The sequence below is a fragment of the Sinocyclocheilus anshuiensis genome, unplaced genomic scaffold (assembly GCF_001515605.1).
Source record: "Sinocyclocheilus anshuiensis isolate Anshui unplaced genomic scaffold, SAMN03320099.WGS_v1.1 scaffold436, whole genome shotgun sequence".
Classification (NCBI taxonomy): Eukaryota; Metazoa; Chordata; class Actinopteri; order Cypriniformes; family Cyprinidae; genus Sinocyclocheilus; species Sinocyclocheilus anshuiensis.
The window spans coordinates 1,796,324-1,815,928 of NW_015560618.1; the positions used below are offsets into that span (position 1 = coordinate 1,796,324).

The following is a 19,605-nucleotide window of genomic DNA, read 5'->3' on the forward strand; positions in this document are numbered from 1 at the left end:
ACCTTCATTTAAAAACTGCATGTTGTGTTTACTTGTGTTATCTTTGACTAATATTTAAATTTGTTTGATGATCTGAAGCATTAAAATGTGACAAACATGCAAAAAAAAAAAAAGAAATCAGGAAGGGGGCCAACACTTTTTCACACCACTATGTATATGTGTGTGTGTGTGTGTGTGTGTGTGTATATATATGTACACACACATGCATACATGCATTCATTTTATTTAGAAATCTAGTTAACATTCACAAGGTAGTTATGATGTCAAACGATTACGCCTGTTTCACACATACTCCGTCTGCAGTGCGTATGCGGTCCGTGTGCGTTACGTATGCGGTGCAGAAGCAGCACGGACTCATTGTGCTTTCACACAGGACGCGTTTGCAGTTCGCTACTGATCTTTCCACAAACAACATTTATCCATTATTTTGATTTCAAATCCGAACGTTGTTACTGAAAATGCTTTTTCTGCATTGTGATCCTCTTTTATCACAGTACAGTAATACAATCTTTCATAGACGTTCGTTTAAACTCAATAGATATAAACAATGTATTGTTGCTCCTGATCCGCGGCTGTATACCACAAACACAACATTTATCCATTATTTTGATTTCAAATCCAAACGTAGTTAGCCTATACTGAAAGTGTTTTTTTCAGCATTGTGATCCTCTTTTATCACAGTACAGTTAACACAATCTTTCATAGATATGTTCACGTTTAAACTAAATTAATATAAACAGCGTATTAAATGCATTTGGCTTTTAGATGTGTATGTTAAGTTGCTCAAGCAAGTGGAAACACATTTGAATACAACATATAGCTTTCTTGTGTTAGGTTATCACAAATATTTTAAATTAAAACTGACAGAAACAGTCGGCTCTCGTGCCTTTTACATTTAAATCTTTATTACAAACAGTCCAGCGGGTCTTAAAGAACTTTGTTTTTCTACCTCCACAAGACAAATGAACTTTCCACGACATTCTAATTTATTGAGATGCACCTGTATGTTGCCTTGTATATCTAAAAGTGCACTTTTTTTGTTTTAAACCTAGCCAAAAAGCCCGTGAAACACAGTAGACTTTAATTATATCTGTTTATTGTGAAATTACTAAATTTCCGTGTCAATCCATGTTCATTTTTACCGCGAACAATGCGCTGTCACTTTAATTCAGCGCGTGCAGCACAGCAAAAATAGACTCGGTGCGTAAACGATCGCTGCACTGCTGCAGACGCGCCGCACCTGGAACGCACTGACGGACCGCAACCGCGTGCAGTGTGAAAGCTCTAATCCGTTAACATGGGTGCGTAAAAAAAAAACGCAATGCACACGCACTGCAGACGGAGTGTGTGTGAAACAGGCGTTAGACTCAGTCCTTGTTTTATGTTTGTGAGTAAATTTCAAAATGACGTTTGCATTCAAATGTCTGACGTTTTCTGTTTTTTTTTTAGGAGCATGGCCAGTACTTATTGACGATTTTGTGGAGTTTGCGCGACCGTACATTGGCACCAAGAGCACAGCTGTATAAGTACATTCCTTCTGAGGGCCGTCTGGACCTCACTGAAAACAAACAGCTTCTGCTGAGCACAGAGGACTGAACTGAGATCTGCATTGCCTTTTCCAAGCCCTCAGGACTGAGACATTTATACGAACCAGAGACATTAAAGGCATCTTTTCTCTTCAGTCGTCTAATGGTGGTTTGGGCTTTTATCTTTTTGGGCCGGTTTTTGTTTTGACTTCATACAGGATCTTATTCAGTCTCTGGGACTTCAAAACTTGTGGAACAAGCTGTCACAGATACAGTTAGGAAATGTCAAGATCTTAATTTTAGTACTCCATGTGCATTCTTGCTTTGAATGTTTGTTTCTTTCCAATTGGTTTTTATGAAAATTATATGTCAGAGTTTTTTGATTGTTCTCTCTTTTTTATAAAACAGAGTAGCTGGTGTCTCGAGAGCCAGTAACATTTGCTTTCTTTTTGTTTTATTGTGACTTAATGTACTTTTCTGTTGATATCCAGACAGTGATTTCACTTTGCTTGTTTGGTTTTGATTAAATCAATAGGTCATAATAATATAATATTTTACAGTCCTTGAAATAATATTAATTTGAACATTACCTCAGTTTTCCTTGATTAATGACTCCATTTGATGTATTGATATACTGTGTTTGCAGTTCATTCAGCACTTTGATAAGTCACATAATCCATACAATAAAATCAGGTTATAGTTGATGAATAAAGTCGGATGGCCTTGAAAATATTTTGCTTGTGTGTGTGTGGTAGTTCATTGAGTGTTTACCCACACAGTGCAACTTCCTTTTAAAGTCATTGGAATACTTAATAGTTCACCCAAAAATGAAAATCATCATTTACTCACCTTCATGTTGTTCCATACCTGTATGACTTTCTTTGTTGTTCTAAAGAACACAATAGATGATACCAAACAGTTTTGGTTACCACTATGGACTTCTATTATAAAATTATATATCATCTAAAATATTTAATATTTTATGTTCTCCAGAAGAAAGTCGATCATACAGGTTTGGGATGACATGCGGGTGAGTAAATTATTTCCAAAACTAATTTCTGGATGTCTGATTTGATATTTCATTATAAGGGACTCTTAAATCACAAAATTAAACAGAACTTTAATTCTAAGAATTATAGTATTCTTTTTTTCAGTGGCACAATAACGAGGTAATGCATAGTGATTTTTAAGCATTACATGTTTTCAGTGCTTTATTTCTTTATTTTTTGTTCCAGGAGGTTTATATTTAACGTCATTTTTAAAAAGTGAAAAGTTTGGTTTGCATGTGATACGTTTCTAGTAAAATAAATAACTGAATAATGTACTAATCTTTTTTTTTTTTTTAATTCCTTCGGAAAATAAAAAAGCACTTCAAACAAATCAGCAAATCTTTTTTTGTACATCCGTTTTCTATTAATAAGATTTCTATATCTTTCCAAAATAATTTTGTAGATGCAATAAAACCAATGCAAAATGGTTTTTTTTCTTGTCCACAAAATTCACAGGTTGATGTTTATTGAAATGTTTAGTGATTAAATGTTTAGTTTAAAACTTTACAAAACATGCTGGATAAATCCTGTGTAATATTTTGAAAGACGTGTTTTCTTTAAAATGTCTTAAAGGGGTCATATGATGCTGCTAAAAAGAACATTATTTTGTGTATTTGGTGTAATGAAATGTGTTTATGCGGTTTAAGGTTCAAAAAACACATTATTTTCCACATACTGTATGTACATTATTGTTTCTCCTCTATGCCCCGCTTTTCTGAAACGCGTCGATTTTTACAAAGCTCATCGTTCTGAAAAGCGAGGTGTGCTGTGATTGGCCGAATTCCTCAAGCGTGTGACAGAAATGTTAAGTCCCTTACCATACTGTGATGCCTGCGGCAACCACATGTGACGACCCCGGGCTGGACTCCGCTTTGTCCACGGTGAAAGCCGATCCGGCGATCCACAGCGTTTAGTTGCAGTATTTCCTCAGCGACCAGCACAGATCAGCTCTAGGCATGACGAAGCGATATCGTCCTCTTTTGGAAGACCAAACAAAGTAGTTCGCTTTCACAACGAATCACACAGCGCCTTCAGAACATGGCAGCGGCTGCAACAATACTACAGCGAGAATAAAAGTTACGCCTTCTTTCTTTGCGTGAACATTTGTGCGGTGTTATGCAAATCTTCAAAAGAGCGTTTGGCGTCACCTATCGGTCGAATACGGCACATCGCTAGTTAGCGTCGTTGCTAGGAAACGAGTCTTGAAAACACAACAATAAACTACAGCGTTCCTAAAAGTCTGGTCGGTATAATATCATCGAGACGTTTATGTTTTACTCCTGAATGTCTCTGAAACAACAAAATGTCAAACACCCTGTTAGCAGAAGTTGGTTGGGACGCGGGGTTTGCCATCCCTGTAGCTGACGCAGGGAATAAAGCATTTGAGGAACGAGGAGGTGAGTGAGAAGTTTATTAAATGACTTACGTTATATCACAATAACTGATGTTTAAGAGAGGTGTTTGTAAATCTCATTCATTTTTCTTCCCCCCACAGCTTCAGAAGAAGCAAAAAGAGCAATTCAATCTTGAGAACAAAACAAATAACAACAAGGATGTGATAAATGCTCTGACTGAACACCTCAAAAATCTAAGACGAGGTTTCCCACACTCGGGTAATTTACGAGATTATTGTGGAGGAACTTGATTCTTTCTATATGTGTCTGTTTTTTAAGATGCAATGTTTGCATGTGTTCAGGCATTGTGCAAAGCCGGAGAGAAGGAGACTGAATCAGAGGTGCATTTCAGAGCAAGAGGATTAAAGAGGTTGCAGCAGACACATAAACCATCCATATAACATAACCTGTGCTTATAGCAATAGAAAGAAACCATCACTGTATACATCTCACAAACTACAAATGTATACAAACAAACTACAGTTAAAAAGTCTGGGGTCAGTAAGATTTTGTTTTCATGAAATGAATGCATATATTGTCAAGTACTCATTAAATTGATCAGAAGTAACAGTAAAGACATTTAGAATGTTACAAAATATTTCTGTTTCAAATAAATGCTCTTATTTTGAACTTGCTATTCATCAGAGAATTCTGAAAAAAGAAAAGTGTAATTCAAGTACATTATGCAGCACAACTGTTTTCAACGCTGATATTATTAATAAATGTTTCTTGAGCAGCAAATCAACATATTAGAATGATAGTAATGGCTGCTGAAAATGCAGCTTTGCCATCGCAGGAAAAAATGAAAATTTATATTAAAAAACAAAAAATGTATTTTGAATTGTAATAGTATTACTGTTCTAATCTTTCTGACCCCAAATGTTTGAATAATACTGTACACATTATGTTATGTTATAATGTAATTAAAAACCTAATGTAATTCTGTTTATCATCTTCACAGAACAACATCTTTAAAGCCACCCAGAAGCTTGATGACCTGAAGAGTCAGCTGAACTGGGATCAGCAGACCCTGGAGGCCTGGCTGCAGGAATCAGCTCACAAGGATGAAGACACCATGGCCATCATCAAGTACGCCAAGCAGGACGAAAGCAAGATTCGAGTGAGTTCCTAGTAACAGTGGCAGGATCATCTTTTTGAGTCGGGCCACTTTGTATAGCCAGTTCGGCTGTCATAAGGAAAATGTAGGAGGTTGCCTTGCACAAGCTGTCCTTGCTTTTATTATTTTATTTTATTTTGCATGAGATTCACTCACTTGTATGGCACATATTTTACAAATTTTTATATTTTTAAAAATAAAGTAGTATGCTGTTAAGTTTATAGTTAATAGTGTGTATGTCTGAACTAACATAATTGGCTGGTTGCATAAACGGCTTAGACTAGTCTTAAAAATTTAGTCATCTACTTTGTTTTCTTAAAGACTGGTCATAACGTTTCGTAAAGACATTTACAAAACGGTAGATTGGCCCAATTTGAATCATTAAAGTAAGACTAATTACCTCTTGGCTAACTGCTAGTTGGTCAAACTAGTTCTTAAGACACAGTCTTAACAGTCTTGGCTACGTTTATGCAACTGGCCCAATGTCTGCCTTTCGAAACAGGAGTTGACGCTGAACATTGAGAAGTTGACTCTTGAAGCCAACCAGAAGAGAAAAAACTTGGACAGTGAAGTCACTGAGACTGTTACAGCACAGGTAATAGATGTTTTTCTTGCTCCCTCACATTTTTCCGTTGTGACTACGACATTTTTATGATTTGATCATGCCATCATTCTTATAGACTAGCAAATGCACTTGTATTTTGGGATGCAGATTGCTCTTGACAAGACAGCCGAGAGCTTTCGTCAGGCTCACATTGAGAGACAAGAGATGATCAGCCAGTGGGAGAACACCATTGAACAAATGAGAAAAAGAGACCAGGAGATACAGCAGTGTGCCATGGTAACCTGAGGATGGCACTCTTTTAACACAAAGACACGAATGAATCCACAGTGTTTCTTTAGATGAAAACATATACAGTGCAGCTTTTGTAATGAGAAACATAAAAATCTCAATATCTACGGTTTAAAGGGGTCATATGATGCGATTTCAAGTTTTCCTTTCTCTTTGGAGTGTTACAAGCTGATTGTGAATAGATAAGATCCCTGAAGTTGAAAATGGTTTATTCAACTTTGAATGTCAATCACTTGATCTTCTAGTTGCAGGCAGAGGTGAACCAAGTGATTAGAGAGAAGAATGATATGCTCAAGGAGAGGAAGGACTTCATGGAGCGCGAGATAGAGAACAATAAGGAGCTGGAGAGGAATATAAGCACGGCTGAACGTCAGGCGCTATGACTCAGGCAGCAGCTCCAGGAAGAGGAGAGGAACCAAAGACGTCTGCAGGATGAGGTGGGTCTACCAAAGCTTCGCAACACCGCAGCTCATTTCCTAAAATGTGGATCCATGTTTCCACGCTCCACTGTCCTCAAGCTTATGACCCAGAAACCGATCACAATGTCTATCACGATGAAAGGCGTATCAATTGTCAAAACACACTGTGAGTTGGATTGAGTACCATCATATTATCAAGGCTGTTTTGGTACCATGACAAAATTTCATTTTTTTGTTCTTCAAAGACCTTAGGGAACCTTGCAAATACCATAGCAGATGAATATGGTTATTATGGTTATTATAAAAGTACCATGGTTTTATCATATTATACCAGTAGTGTACCATGTTATAGTACATCTATATGTTATAGTACATATTAATACATCAGTTTTTCTAATCTAATCAAATGTGGTGTTTTGCTCTCAGGTGGAAGTGCTGAAGGGAACTTTAGACCGAACAGCCACAGATGTGGAGACCACCAGATCTCAGTTAACCAGCATGAAAAAGGACATTCAGGACAAAATAGCAAAGTAATGCTTTCTCTTTTCTCAGACAGCTACTCAGTCCAGCAGTCACTTTTTGACTTGTTTTTCCTCAGTTCTTTCACTCACATCTAATAGGAAAGTAAATCAGGAGAATAGAACAAGCAGAACAAAACAAGTTCTACAACAACAAAACACACTGAGTGTGGTGCCTAAAGTCAGATCTGACATTGCATAAACAATATAGATTCTTTATAGTAATATATGCAGTTCTTTTTTGTAGAGTTGAAGAGGCAAAGCTGCATAACTCTGCTCTGAAGGAGAAGCTGCGGTTGGTGATGGAGGCGGTGCTGGATGGTGAAGAACAAGCGGCACAGATGGAGCAACTGCGTAAAGAACAGGAACAGAACATCAAAGTGAGTTTCACTCCTTTGACTCCTTTTAACTCTTCAGCAATTCACTGCCAATCTGGGCATCATTTTGTTCTGCATTGAATAGCCATATGGCTCATAAATAAAAGAGGCTGCTCCCTCCCCCCCCCTCTCTGTTTTCATAAATATTACTATATTGTGTACCATGTATTGACCATTCAGTACCATTCAGTGTCCAGGAGAAGAATTATGCAGTATATTATTATTATTATTTTATTATATAGATTATAGTTTTCATTCATATTTTGAATTAGCTTTCATTTTCACATTTTCAGTTTTAATTTTCATTTTAGTCATTATGTTATATTTTCTATTTTGTCATTTTTATTATTATTATTTTTATTAGGTTTAATTTATTTTTATCACAATGTTATTTTTAGTTTATTTTTGTTTTTATTTATTTCCAGTTAGTAGTTTTAGTTCAAGTTTACTTGAACTCATTTTAGGCAAAGCAACATTTCTAATTTTCATTTAGTTTAGATATTTCATGTCATATTTCAGCTTCATTTTAATTAAATATTTTAATAGTTTTAGTTTTAATGACCAATAATAACATTCATGCAAAGTTTTGGAAAAAATAGAACACATAATCCACTGTTGCAGTCCATAACCCATGAACCATTTTTTGTCATTAAATAAAACACTAAAAACTAAAATCAATCATTTAAAATTCTACAAATGAATTTAGCATCACAACATTATAATGTACAGTATGAAAAATGGATATTCGTTTACAGGTTTGCTAAAGATTACATTTACTCGTGACGTTTTGAGTACAGTACATTTGACAGCAAATGTAATCTAAATTTAAAAATAGGGGAAATGGGCAATTATCCAATATCGACTAATACATATACTTTTTCAATTATTATTATTGGATCGTACGTAATTTTAAGCATGTTTGTTAATGACCTATTTATGAAAGTTGTTACAATTTTTCCATTTATCTGCAAGTCATATTGTATTTGGTTTAATAAAGCATTCATGCATAATCCTAGACTGATCAATACGATTTAGTAAACATTTAGGCTGTACGAGAAGACAGTGTCTCCATATGTGTCTTTATTGTACTTTAATTACATTTGTAATCAAAGTTTTTTGTTACTGTTTGTGTGTGCAGGAGATCGATGCTCAGCTGCTCCGGCAGAGAGAGCTCATGTTCAGAAAGAGTCAGGAGATGCAGGGAATGTGTGATAAAGAGAAGAAGATCACGGCTGAGATCTGCGCCACCCAGGCCGCTGTCTCCAACCTGGACAGTAGTCTCAGCAAACTGGACCAGAACCTGCTCAAACAGCAGATGATCGTCTCCAACCAGGCAAGAGAACCATGTCTCTGTCAACAAATAGTTATTATCATCCAGTTAACACAAACTGGATGGTTGCTTTCTAGAAGTTGACAGATGACTCGAGTGTTGTTCTTTTGTTTGGTCTAGGACTTTCAGATCCAGATGCTGGAGAGGAAGACTTTACATTTGCAGGGGAAGGTGAACACAGAGGAGAAGGAAGCTCTGGAGAAGAGGGCCTCTGATCTGGAAGAAGCTCTAGAGGAGAAGAATAGGACAGCCGCCACCCTCACCACACAGCTGAAGAAACTCCAGGTGCGAATGTGCACTGCACTATTTACGTGTATATACACACACCCTACCGTTTAAGAGTTTTAGATCAGTAATGTTACAAAAGCTTTCTATTTCAGATAAATGCTTTTGAACGTTCTATTCTTCAAAGAATCCTAAAAAAAACGTTTTAACACTGGTAATAATAATAATAATAATAAATGTTTGAGCAGCAAATCAGCATATTAGAATGATTTCTGAAAGATCACGTGACAGTGAAGCCTTGAGTAATGATGCTGAAAATTCAGTTTTGCCAAAACAGGAATAAATTGTGTTTTAAAGGGGTGGTTCACTGTTGTTTTCTAGGCTTTATGGGGTGCAGTCTAACATGTTAATGTTAATGCATTATTTTTCACATAGTTTACCTTTATTCCACACCGCTCTGTCCCTTCTCTGAGAAACGGGCTGATCTTTTCCTGTTTTTATGAAGCCCCGCCCTCAGAAATAGGCAATGGGCTCTGATTGGCTAGCTAGCCCAGTGTGTTGTGATTGGCTAAACCGCCTCTAGTGCGCGTCTACACGTCCTGCCCCTCACCTCAGCGGCATGTGCTCCGGTTGTATTGTAAACAACGGCATCGTTAATATTGCTTATCATTTTGAGCCCGATTGAGAAGCAGAGGATATTATTGAAGAGGATCGTGCAGAACCTGTGCAAGCACGGCTTTTAATGGTAGGCCTATGTTTTTTGTTTGTTGTTGTCTCATACTTTTAGATACGTTGTTGTAAATGCTACTGCTTATGTTAGCCTTTAATATACGGTTTTATCCTGATTAAAGCTTTAATACAGTACAGCAACCACATGCACGTCCATGTTTAATGCTTCTCATAACTATGTGAAAATAAGAGTATAATTGGAACAGTTCATTGTCGGAGCTGAGCTGAATGAGAGAGAGAGAGAGAGAGAGAGAGAGATGGCCTCGCCCCCTTTGCTGCCTTTTCCCGAGGGCGGGGTTTATCTGGGTTTGTGATGTCACGAACCCAGGAAGTAACTCGTTGTAGTCCCTACCAGTCGTTTTCGTAGGCATTAAACTGCCAGAATTTTAAAAGACGATATCTCCGTTTGCATTGTACTTTCAGCTTTGTAACTTTGCAGAGATTGTTTATGCTCAAACAGCAACATTACACACTAACTAACGTTAAAAAAGTGAAATCGCAATCAACCACCCCTTTAAAATATATTCAGACAGAAATCAGTTATTTTAAATTGTGAAAATATTTGACAATATTGCTGTAATTTTAATATATGTAATAATGTAAATAAATGTAATAAATGGAGCCTTGGTGAGCATAAGAGGCTTTTTTTTAAAGCATTATAAATCTTACCAATCTAAAACTTTTGAACAGTGAGTAGTTTTTTTTTTTTTATTGTGAAACATGACCTGTTTTGGTATGTGTATTATATATTCTCAGGATGATATCCGCTGTGTTAGGAAAGACACAGACAAGATCGGAACAGAAAAAAGAGAACTGACCACCAAGATCCATGAGCTGGAACTCTTCATTGACAACTCTGAGAAAGATCAGAAGAAACTCAGGCTCAAAAAACAGGTGAATAACTTGATTGAACCTGGAAGAATCAGACAGAATTCTTCAGCAAAAGCCACAGAACTTTGCAAAACTCTTGTCTGTTGAAGTATTTTGGTAAATTTGATAATGCCTTTAATTATCAGTTTCTCAATAAACAGAATTTATATTCCACACAATCTCCCCCACCATCAGAACACCTAATAAAATGTCAAATATATGTTTCATCTATTGAAGATAACGTAATCTAGCAAAAGCATTTTATAAATAGGGGAGAACAACAAAACACATTTGTGTCCGTTTCACATGTGTGTACATCTCCTCACTTCAGGACAGCATGGTGGAGAAAGGTCTCCTGAAGCTGGAGGTGCAGCGGCTGAGAGATCTGCTGTATGACCGAGCAGATGGAGTGCTGAGCCTGGAGAAGAGCCGTCTGCAGCTGCAAACGGCCATGAAAGAGAGAGAGGAGGAGATCCATGTGCACAGAGAGATGCTCGCTAAACAGATCAAGCTCACTGAACAGGAAAGACAAGCGTTCAGGTAAAACACTACTGACTAAAGAGCACAATAGCCAGTGGAGTTTTAAAATGATTTAAATGTTTGGTGTGGCTTTGAAAGCTAGGTTTATACTAAAATGAATATATAAATAAAATTGAAATAAATGAATACCATGATTTATGACTTAATTTATTTTTATTTCATTTTTAAGTGTTCATATTGCAATTGTGTACAGTGCGTGCATAATTATTAGGCACGTTGATATTCCAAGCACATTTTACCCATTCCAAATCTTAATAACTACTATTCATTTTGTATTTAAGCATTTATTTCAATTTGCAAAATTTCAATTTGCACATAATATACCTGTACATACAACTGTCTGTTGTTATATACCTGTACATACAATTGTCGATTTGTATATTTTTTATTCCTTAATTTACTTGTTCTATTTTTTATTTATTTTTATTTTTTATTATCTGTTTTTTTTGTTCTGTCACTGTCATTCTGTTACACTGTGGAAGCTTCTGTCACGAAAACAAATTCCTCGTATGTGTAAACATACCTGGCAATAAAGCTCATTCTGATTCTGATTCTGATTCTGATTTATAAGTGATATATAATTGTCTATGAAGGCTGGAAGCGAAAAATTTCAATTTGCACATAATATACCTGTACATACAACTGTCTGTTGTTATATACCTGTACATACAATTGTCAATTTGTATATTTTTATTCCTTATTTACTTGTTATATATATATACATTTTTTTTCTGTGTTTTTTGTTCTGTCACTGTCATTCTGTTACACTGTGGAAGCTTCTGTCACGAAAACAAATTCCTCGTATGTGTAAACATACCTGGCAATAAAGCTCATTCTGATTCTGATTCTGATTCTGATTTATAAGTGATATATAATTGTCTATGAAGGCTGGAAGCGAAAAACTTCTTAGGTTCAGGTGTGCATCATTTTTAGGTATCAGGTAAAATGAGCCAAAAAAGAGATTTAACTCTTAAAATTATTAAATGCCCATAAGGATGCAATACTAATGCAATGCTAGAATTTGCAAAGTTAAGGCATGACCACTGGACACCAAAATGCTCATTGTGTCAGCACGGTCAGAAAAACAGGTGGAGAAGAAAAGACACGTTAACTGCAAAAGAATTAGGAATTAAGGTGAAGAATTAGGTGTAAAACCATCAGGAACCATTTAGTGTCCAGCGCCAACATTTTCCAGAACTGCAACCTACCTGGAGTCTCCAGAAGTACAAGGTGTCAGGTTCTCAGAGTCTTTGCTTGGGTAAAAGCAAAGGCCACAGCCATATCACCCTGCAGCCCAAGACTGGTTGCCCACTGAAGCTAAGCAGGGTTGAGCCTGGTAAATCGCTTTGCCGTTTCTTGTATTTAAAGCGCTTTGGGTGTACAGCAATACACAATAAAGTGCTATATAAATGCACCATTCACCATTCATAAAAAATCCTAAAAAATGACCCTCACTTAATAAGAATAACATGCAGAAGTGTTGTGAAATACACAAAGACTGATTTTTGTATAGGCTTTATAGACAGATAAGTTGAGAGTGACTCTTGAAGGACCAGCATCATATCCTCTTGTACCACTCTTTCAGGAATTTATCTTCCAGAATCTGGCAGAAAGTTTTGGGAGTTAATTTTTAGTCCATCTCTGCAAGACAGAATTTTTTCAGGATAGAAAATGGACTAAAAATGGCTCCTAATTCTTCACATTAATTCGTTTGCAGTTAACATGTGTCTTTTCGTCTCCACCTGTTTTTCTCACCGCGCTGACCCAATGAGCATTTCGGCGTCCAATGGTCATGCCTTAACTTTGCATCCTTCTCATGGGCATTTAATAATAAGTTAAATCTCTTCTTTTGACTCCTTTTATCTGATACCTAATAATTATGCACACCTGAATATAAGATTGTTTTCCGTTCCAGCCTTCATGGACAATTATACATCACTTATAAATAACTAAATACAAAATTAATAATAGTTATTAAGATTGATGTGGTTTGGAATTGGTAAAATGTGCTTGGAAAAAAAATATGATCAGAATGTCAACGTGCCTAATAATTATGTGTGCACTGTAATTTGTAAGTGCTATATAAATTATATATTTTATCATTATGTTATTATATCATTGCTCTTTTGTTGATTTTGATTGCTTCCATTGTCCTCATTTGTAAGTCGCTTTGGATAAAAGCATCTGCTAAATGTCTAAATGTAAATGTAATATTTTCTTTTTATTAAACCAGAAAAAAGTAGAAGAAGATCTGCACTGATTTCATGTCATATTTAATTCCTGCATTGATTTTTTTCTACACTCTGTTGGTTGTGAGAAATGCCCTCAGTGCTGCGGTGAATGAGAGACTGTTCAAAATTGACAAGATGAGGAAGCGGTATGAGATCCTGACTGTTTCTTTGGCTGCACCAGAGGGAGACGAGGAGAAATCCCAGGCCTGCTTCATTATAAGGGTATCATACCTCTATTTTATTCTGCCAATTAGATGCACGGAGCTACATCATGTCCAAGGTAGAATTAGAGTAAAATAATTAATATTGCTTCATGCATCAGATTCCTGTATAAAAAAGGCTTAGATCTGTAATCAGTAAAATGTGATGGCATGCTTAGTGAAGTGTACATCACTGTTTTTATTAGAATGATTTCTGAAGGATCATGTGACACTGAAGACTGGAGCAATGATGCTGAAAATTCAGAAAACACAAGAAAAAGTAACATTTTAAAGTATATTAAAATGTAAAACAGTTCAAATGAATAAATCTAAAACAAAGAAGTCCAGCTTGGGTCTTTGAATTCATAGCTTTTCTACCTCATGACTTTTTCATATCAGAATGAACATTACCACTCCAGACATCTCAATATCTAATAAATCCTGGACTACTTTTCCTGAAGGCAGCTCAAGAGTAAAGAACTCCAGCGGCAAGGGGATGATTTGGACGGCAAAATCCGCAAGACAGAGAAAGAGATCCACGCATTGGAGAACACCCTGCAGGTCGTCAACAACTGCAATACAACCTATCGCAAAGCCCTGACCAAAGTCACAGAGTCCAGTAAGTACATTCACATCATTCACCTTATATATTTCCATATTTCCATGTTATACAAATAAGTGTTAAAAAGAGATGCTTTACCAACAAAAGAGGAGGTTCAACCAATAAACAAAAACTCTTGTAAATAGTAAAAAGGTGCAACACTCACTCTTAAAGAATGACAACTTTTTTTGGTTAAATAACATGGGAAGTTTCAGCCATAGTCAAGGCCTTCTCTGTGTTTATTAAGTCAGTCTCAAACACCATAACTCATTGTCAGCTTCTTACAACATTCTTCATCACTAATGTCACCACTTTCCCACAATGCATTGATGTGTGATTCTAATGTTAAAGTGGTCTGGTAAACTTATCTGTGAAGCATGAGGAAACAGATATGCTTGAGCAACACTGATATTAATTGACATGTGTCACGCACGATTATGTTCTGTTTAGTTTCTAGGGTATGGATTTCATTGTCTGTGTCTTTGATCGAGTTCGCGTTCATTTGTTACCATGGTTTCTTATTAGTTTCACACCTGTTCCTTGGTTAATTGATTATCATTCCTCAGTTTATTATATGCTGCGTTCCAGACAACTCGAAATTTGGATTTTCCCAACTCTCACTTTTGGAAATAACGTCTGGAATGCCGCTTGAAGTCGGATATCTGTCCTGTGAGCTCGGGGCAGATTGATCAACCCAACCTCAGCGAGACGCGTCATTTGATGTCACTTCTTCCTACGAGCATAGTGTGGAGTCAAACTTTAAAACATTAGACATTATGTGTATAAAATGATACCTTAATTTTTAGCTGTTTTGCAAGACGAACGGCAGCATTTTGTACATTTTTTCTGTTTTTGCAATAATTGACACGAAATGCTCTCGTTGTGTCATTGCGACTATAGAACTCCCTGAGGTTGGAAGTGGGACATTTAAACTCGGATGTTCCCTTTTCCGACCTTGTCTGGAACACAGCAGAAAATCTCAGTTTCTCTGTTCATTGTTCCATGTTAACGTTTATGGTTACTGTGTAGTGGTTTTAATTTGTGTTCAGAAACTCTCTCTCTCTCTCTCTCTCTCTCTTTTTTTTTTTTTTTAAGTTTCCAGCCACTGCCAGCAATTTTTTTTTGATTGTTTATTTATTATAGAACAAATATATATAGTGATGACATACCACATCAATACACACCTGGAATACCAACTATTTACTTTCACTGTATTTGGTCTATCGAGTTATTGTATTACAAAGTTTCTCAATAAATTCTGACCATGCCTTAATGCCAGCATTTTTGATCATATTCACAATTCCATCAATGGCAGGGAAAGAGTTAAAGTCTCTTAGAAATAGTTCATTCTCATTCTTGGTTCTAAACTACATGCAGTCGTGACAACTTGTTTTCAAATGAAATATATTTAGCTTAAGCTATACCGCTACGCAAATGTCACTTGTTTGCAGTATATATACTGTGCAGGTTTTTATTTAACATATAAACAATATCTGGAATTTTGCAATGTATGTAATCACATAGAATTTCATTGTAAACTGAGAAGTGCTCCGTCTCACTGTAGGTCCTGCGCACCAGGAGAAACTGAAGCTGGAGGAGCAGAGACGAGCAGCCGAGGAGAAATACAAATACAAGAAACGGCAAATCCGAGAACTGCAGGAGGACATCGAAGTACAGGTGCATCTCAATAAATTAGAATGTCGTGGAAAAGTTAATTTATTTCAGTAATTCAACTCAAATTGTGAAACTCGTGTACTAAATAAATTCAATGCACACAGACTGAAGTAGTTTAAGTCTTTGGTTCTTTTAATTGTGATGATTTTGGCTCACATTTAACAAAAACCCACCAATTCACTATCTCAACAAATTAGAATACTTCATAAGACCAATAAAAAAAACATTTTTAGTGAATTGTCTTTTCCACGACATTCTAATTTATTGAGATGCACCTGTAAATATTTCTATGACATAATCATTCCACCAGACAGACAGTGTAAAACACTGTTCTTTCACTTATTTATGTTACTGGGTGAGATAAGCGTTAAAAACAATGTTTGAAAACATCATTCACAACAGGTCAAACAGGTTTCTGCGAACCTGCCCTATGAAAAGTGAGTTTCTTAAGGTTAATTAGCTAGGTCAGGTTCGGTAATAAATAATATTTTGATGTGCATTAAAACCAATTAAATTAGATGATAGTACATAAAGCATGTTTTTGTTGTTCCACATATTTCAGAGCATGTCCCGCACATTGGAGGGTCTTCTTCAAGAGGAAGCAGTCCAGAATGAGAGCGTTGAGAGGACTCAAGCCCATGTGCTCTCTCTCAACAAAGATATCCTCTCTCAGGAGGAGAAACTCAATAGAGCCAGCAAACAGGTCTGACCACCCTCACATATCCTGCGGTTTTCCTGCTTTATCTTTTCAGATTCATCATCAAATATTTTTTTCAATAAGTATTGAATTTAGCTTTAAAAAAAAGTTAACAAAAGACTGTTAAATGGAAGGTTCCATTGTCACAACATGTCCACTACTTAAAAAAGTGTGACAACTCTATATAAATATGGCTCTCTCACAGTATGGCCAGTAATAACTGATTATACCCATATTGTTGTGATTATCTGTTATAAGTTTTGAGCACCTAAACTATTGTTCTTATCTCGCAGTGTGCCAAATATACTAGGGAAATTCGGTCTGTTAAAAACACCAATGAGAAGACCTTTGAGGAACGTGACATAGAGCTACGAGAACTTAGAGACTTAAATAAAAGCGTAAATAAGATGCTCCTGGAAACTATGGAGGAGAATCCTGACCTGTCATCTGCATTGCAGATACGTTTTATGCAGGTACAGCACGACATAGGAACAATTACCCTTCATTATTGATAAGCAACATGTAGCATTGTAAAAACAACAAATTGGTAGAAAGTAGAAGCAATGATAAGTTAATTGCACTTTTCAAATGTAAATGGTAAAAATTTAAAATGTAACAGTAAGAAATTAAATGATTATTTATTTGGAAGAAATTAATAGTTTGATTCAGCAAGCATGCATTAAACTGATCAAAAAGAACAGGAAGAGATTTATAATATTTCTGTTTCAAATAAATGCTGTTTTTTCTGATGCATTTTCTATTCATCAAAGAATCCTGAATTCCACAAAATATGAATTAGCACATCTGGTTTCAACATTGATAACAATAAAAATATTTCTTGATCACCAAAACAGAATGATTTCTGAAAGATGTGACATTGAAGACCGGAGTAATGTTGCTGAAAATTCAGCTTTAGCATTACAGGAATTACATTTTAAAATATATTAAAAGAGAAAACATTTATTTTAAATTGTAATAAAATGTCATAATACTACAATTTTATTTGATTTTAGATTAAATGTTGCCTTGGTAAGCATAAGGGACATTAAAACAATCTTGCCTACCACAAACTTTTAAACAGTTTTACATGTTTACAGTGGTGTCAGCTATCAGAGGAATTCCTGTTGCTTTAGTAATTACTAGCTTTTCATAGAAATTAGGTTACTTATTAACTCTAATGGTTAATGTCCTTATTTTCCTCTTTTAAGGCTGGTCTGTCCCTGACCTCGCCCGCTTCCACTCCATCCAGCCGTCTGAGCTCAAAGATCAACTCAGCCCGCAGTTCTGCTTCACTCCATCGGTATTCACATAATCATGCTTTTATCCACAAACTATTACGATTTATAACCCACATATGCATCTGCTCCTATTACAGCATAATTATCCAGTCATGTGTGACAGTTTAAACCAGACAAATAGGCATGACATGCGGAAAGTCCTGATTGTTGTCTTATGTGCCCCACATACACATCAGACCCTTAAATCCATCAGCCAGCAGCAGTCCTAGAAGCCAATCTGTCACGTCCCCCGCAGTGAAGACAGTGGACCTGGGTTTGGGCCTCTCCGTCACGTCCCCGCAAGGATCTCGGCCACCCAGCACTGGCAGCAGCAGCAGGAGCAGCAAGTGCAAAAGCCCTTAGACAGAACCAGACGCCAGTCTCTTTGAAGACCAGAGAAGTCATGTATAATTATACCACTACCACCATTCTTCTTATTCCAGTTACAACTCGGTGTTTAATTACTTCAGTGTTTCTTTAAAACGGCTTTGCTTGTTTAAAATTCACTTTTATGTTTTCATTTCCTAGAAATTAGTTTCAAGGAGAAGTACAACTTTTAGACTTTACTGTAAACACACATTATTTGATTATTGGCATTTTTCATGAAAACTCCTTTGTTTGGAAGTACAGATGCAGGTCTTGTTTCATTTTACTACTTACTTTGATTGATTGTGTTACATGGCCGCAACAAGAAAGAAACGATAAAACCCTACATTCATGAAATGCTTTGGCCCATGATCAATCAAAGGTATCAGGTGAACAAAAAAAAAAATCAGAATAACTTCCGTCTTCCGCCCATTGTGTTTGTGCTGTCAGTGCTGGGGTGTGTTCAGTCTCATTATTCATGGAAACCCATGAGACACAGTTCAATCAACGCCCTCAGACAGCCTAGAAACCTGAAGAGCCACTGAACGTTTATTCAGACACGTTCCTCCTAAAGGATCAGAAACATGGAGAAAGTTTGCGTCCTGTTTGTTGGATTTCTGTGTTTTTCTGTGGGACAATCAAGCACTACTGGTGAGTAGACTGACTGGCAAAAATACTGAACAATTAATCTTAAGTTATTATTCCGGTTGAGGCTGAGGCTGAACATTTTGCTGTGTTATAAAGTAGCTATATTAAGTCTTTACTCTGATTCAATTTACGATATAATGGATTAAATGATAAAATGCTGAAATATTGACTTTTTCATTTACATCATTTGCATATGCACTCACAAACCCGGTTTCTGTTTGTTTAATGTTACTTACAGTTGATCCTACAACAACAGAAACAACATCAACTCCACCAACAGACTACTGGACAATGACTTCTGCACCATCAACTCAGCAGCCTGGTACAATATCATATTTTGCTGGTTGCTATAGTTAGTATAATATCACAAATTAATATTAGTCAGCCTACAGCTATGGAATCAGACATGAACTTGCTAGAGTGATCTTTAGTTTTTAAAAAGGATAGTTCAACCAAAAATAATAATAAAATTGTCTTTAATTACTCACTTTCATGTTGTTCCAAAATGTATGACTTACTTAAGGAATGCAAAGAAAAAAAATATATGATGAATGATTAAGTGTTTTTGTTCATACAATGAAAGTCAAAGTCATCCTAAACAACATTGGACCCCAATGACTGTTTAATCAGTGTTATTTTAGTATCATTGAGATATTATTCTAGTAGTTGGTGTGTGTGTGTGTGTGTGTGTGTGTGTGTGTGTGTGCTTGTTTATGCTACATTCTGGGGACCAAATGTCCCCACAAGGATAGTAAAACCTGAAGTTTTTGACATTGTGAGAACCGGCATGCAGTCCCCATGAGGGGAAAAAAATTATTAAAGATAGTAAATAATGTTTATCTGAAAGTGTGACAATGCAAACAGGTTTTTTGTAAGGGGTAGGTTTAGGGTTAGGGGATAGAAAATATCGTTTGGTCAGTATAAAAGTAATAGAAGTCTATGTAAAGTCCCCACAATTCACAGA

General features: G+C 36.2%; 2 protein-coding genes across 3 annotated transcripts in view; both read left to right on the forward strand.

Annotated features, from left to right (window-relative positions):
- The window catches only part of dcun1d1 (DCN1, defective in cullin neddylation 1, domain containing 1 (S. cerevisiae)), an 8,588-nt gene extending 6,205 nt beyond the window's left edge, over positions 1 to 2,383 (forward strand). The window contains exon 7 of one of the 2 annotated variants that reach the window (XM_016478175.1): positions 1,450 to 2,381. In XM_016478175.1, coding sequence (XP_016333661.1) covers positions 1,450 to 1,526 — 77 coding nt within the window. In that variant the 3' untranslated portion in view covers positions 1,527 to 2,381. Of the gene's footprint in view, positions 1 to 1,449 lie in introns of both variants that reach the window. The other variant, XM_016478176.1, reaches the window with a different exon arrangement.
- Positions 2,384 to 3,878: 1,495 nt separating this feature from the next.
- Positions 3,879 to 18,047, forward strand: LOC107681691 (coiled-coil domain-containing protein 39). Its single transcript, XM_074186981.1, is given in 21 exon segments — positions 3,879 to 3,972; positions 4,249 to 4,310; positions 4,622 to 4,645; positions 4,931 to 5,089; positions 5,589 to 5,681; positions 5,799 to 5,927; positions 6,185 to 6,376; positions 6,785 to 6,888; positions 7,124 to 7,256; positions 8,392 to 8,586; positions 8,704 to 8,868; positions 10,294 to 10,431; positions 10,739 to 10,947; positions 13,277 to 13,400; positions 13,644 to 13,658; positions 13,850 to 13,997; positions 15,544 to 15,656; positions 16,216 to 16,356; positions 16,644 to 16,823; positions 17,559 to 17,650; positions 17,825 to 18,047. Coding segments are annotated over 21 exon segments (2,676 nt in total). The 3' UTR covers positions 17,991 to 18,047.
- Positions 18,048 to 19,605: the final 1,558 nt, after the last annotated feature.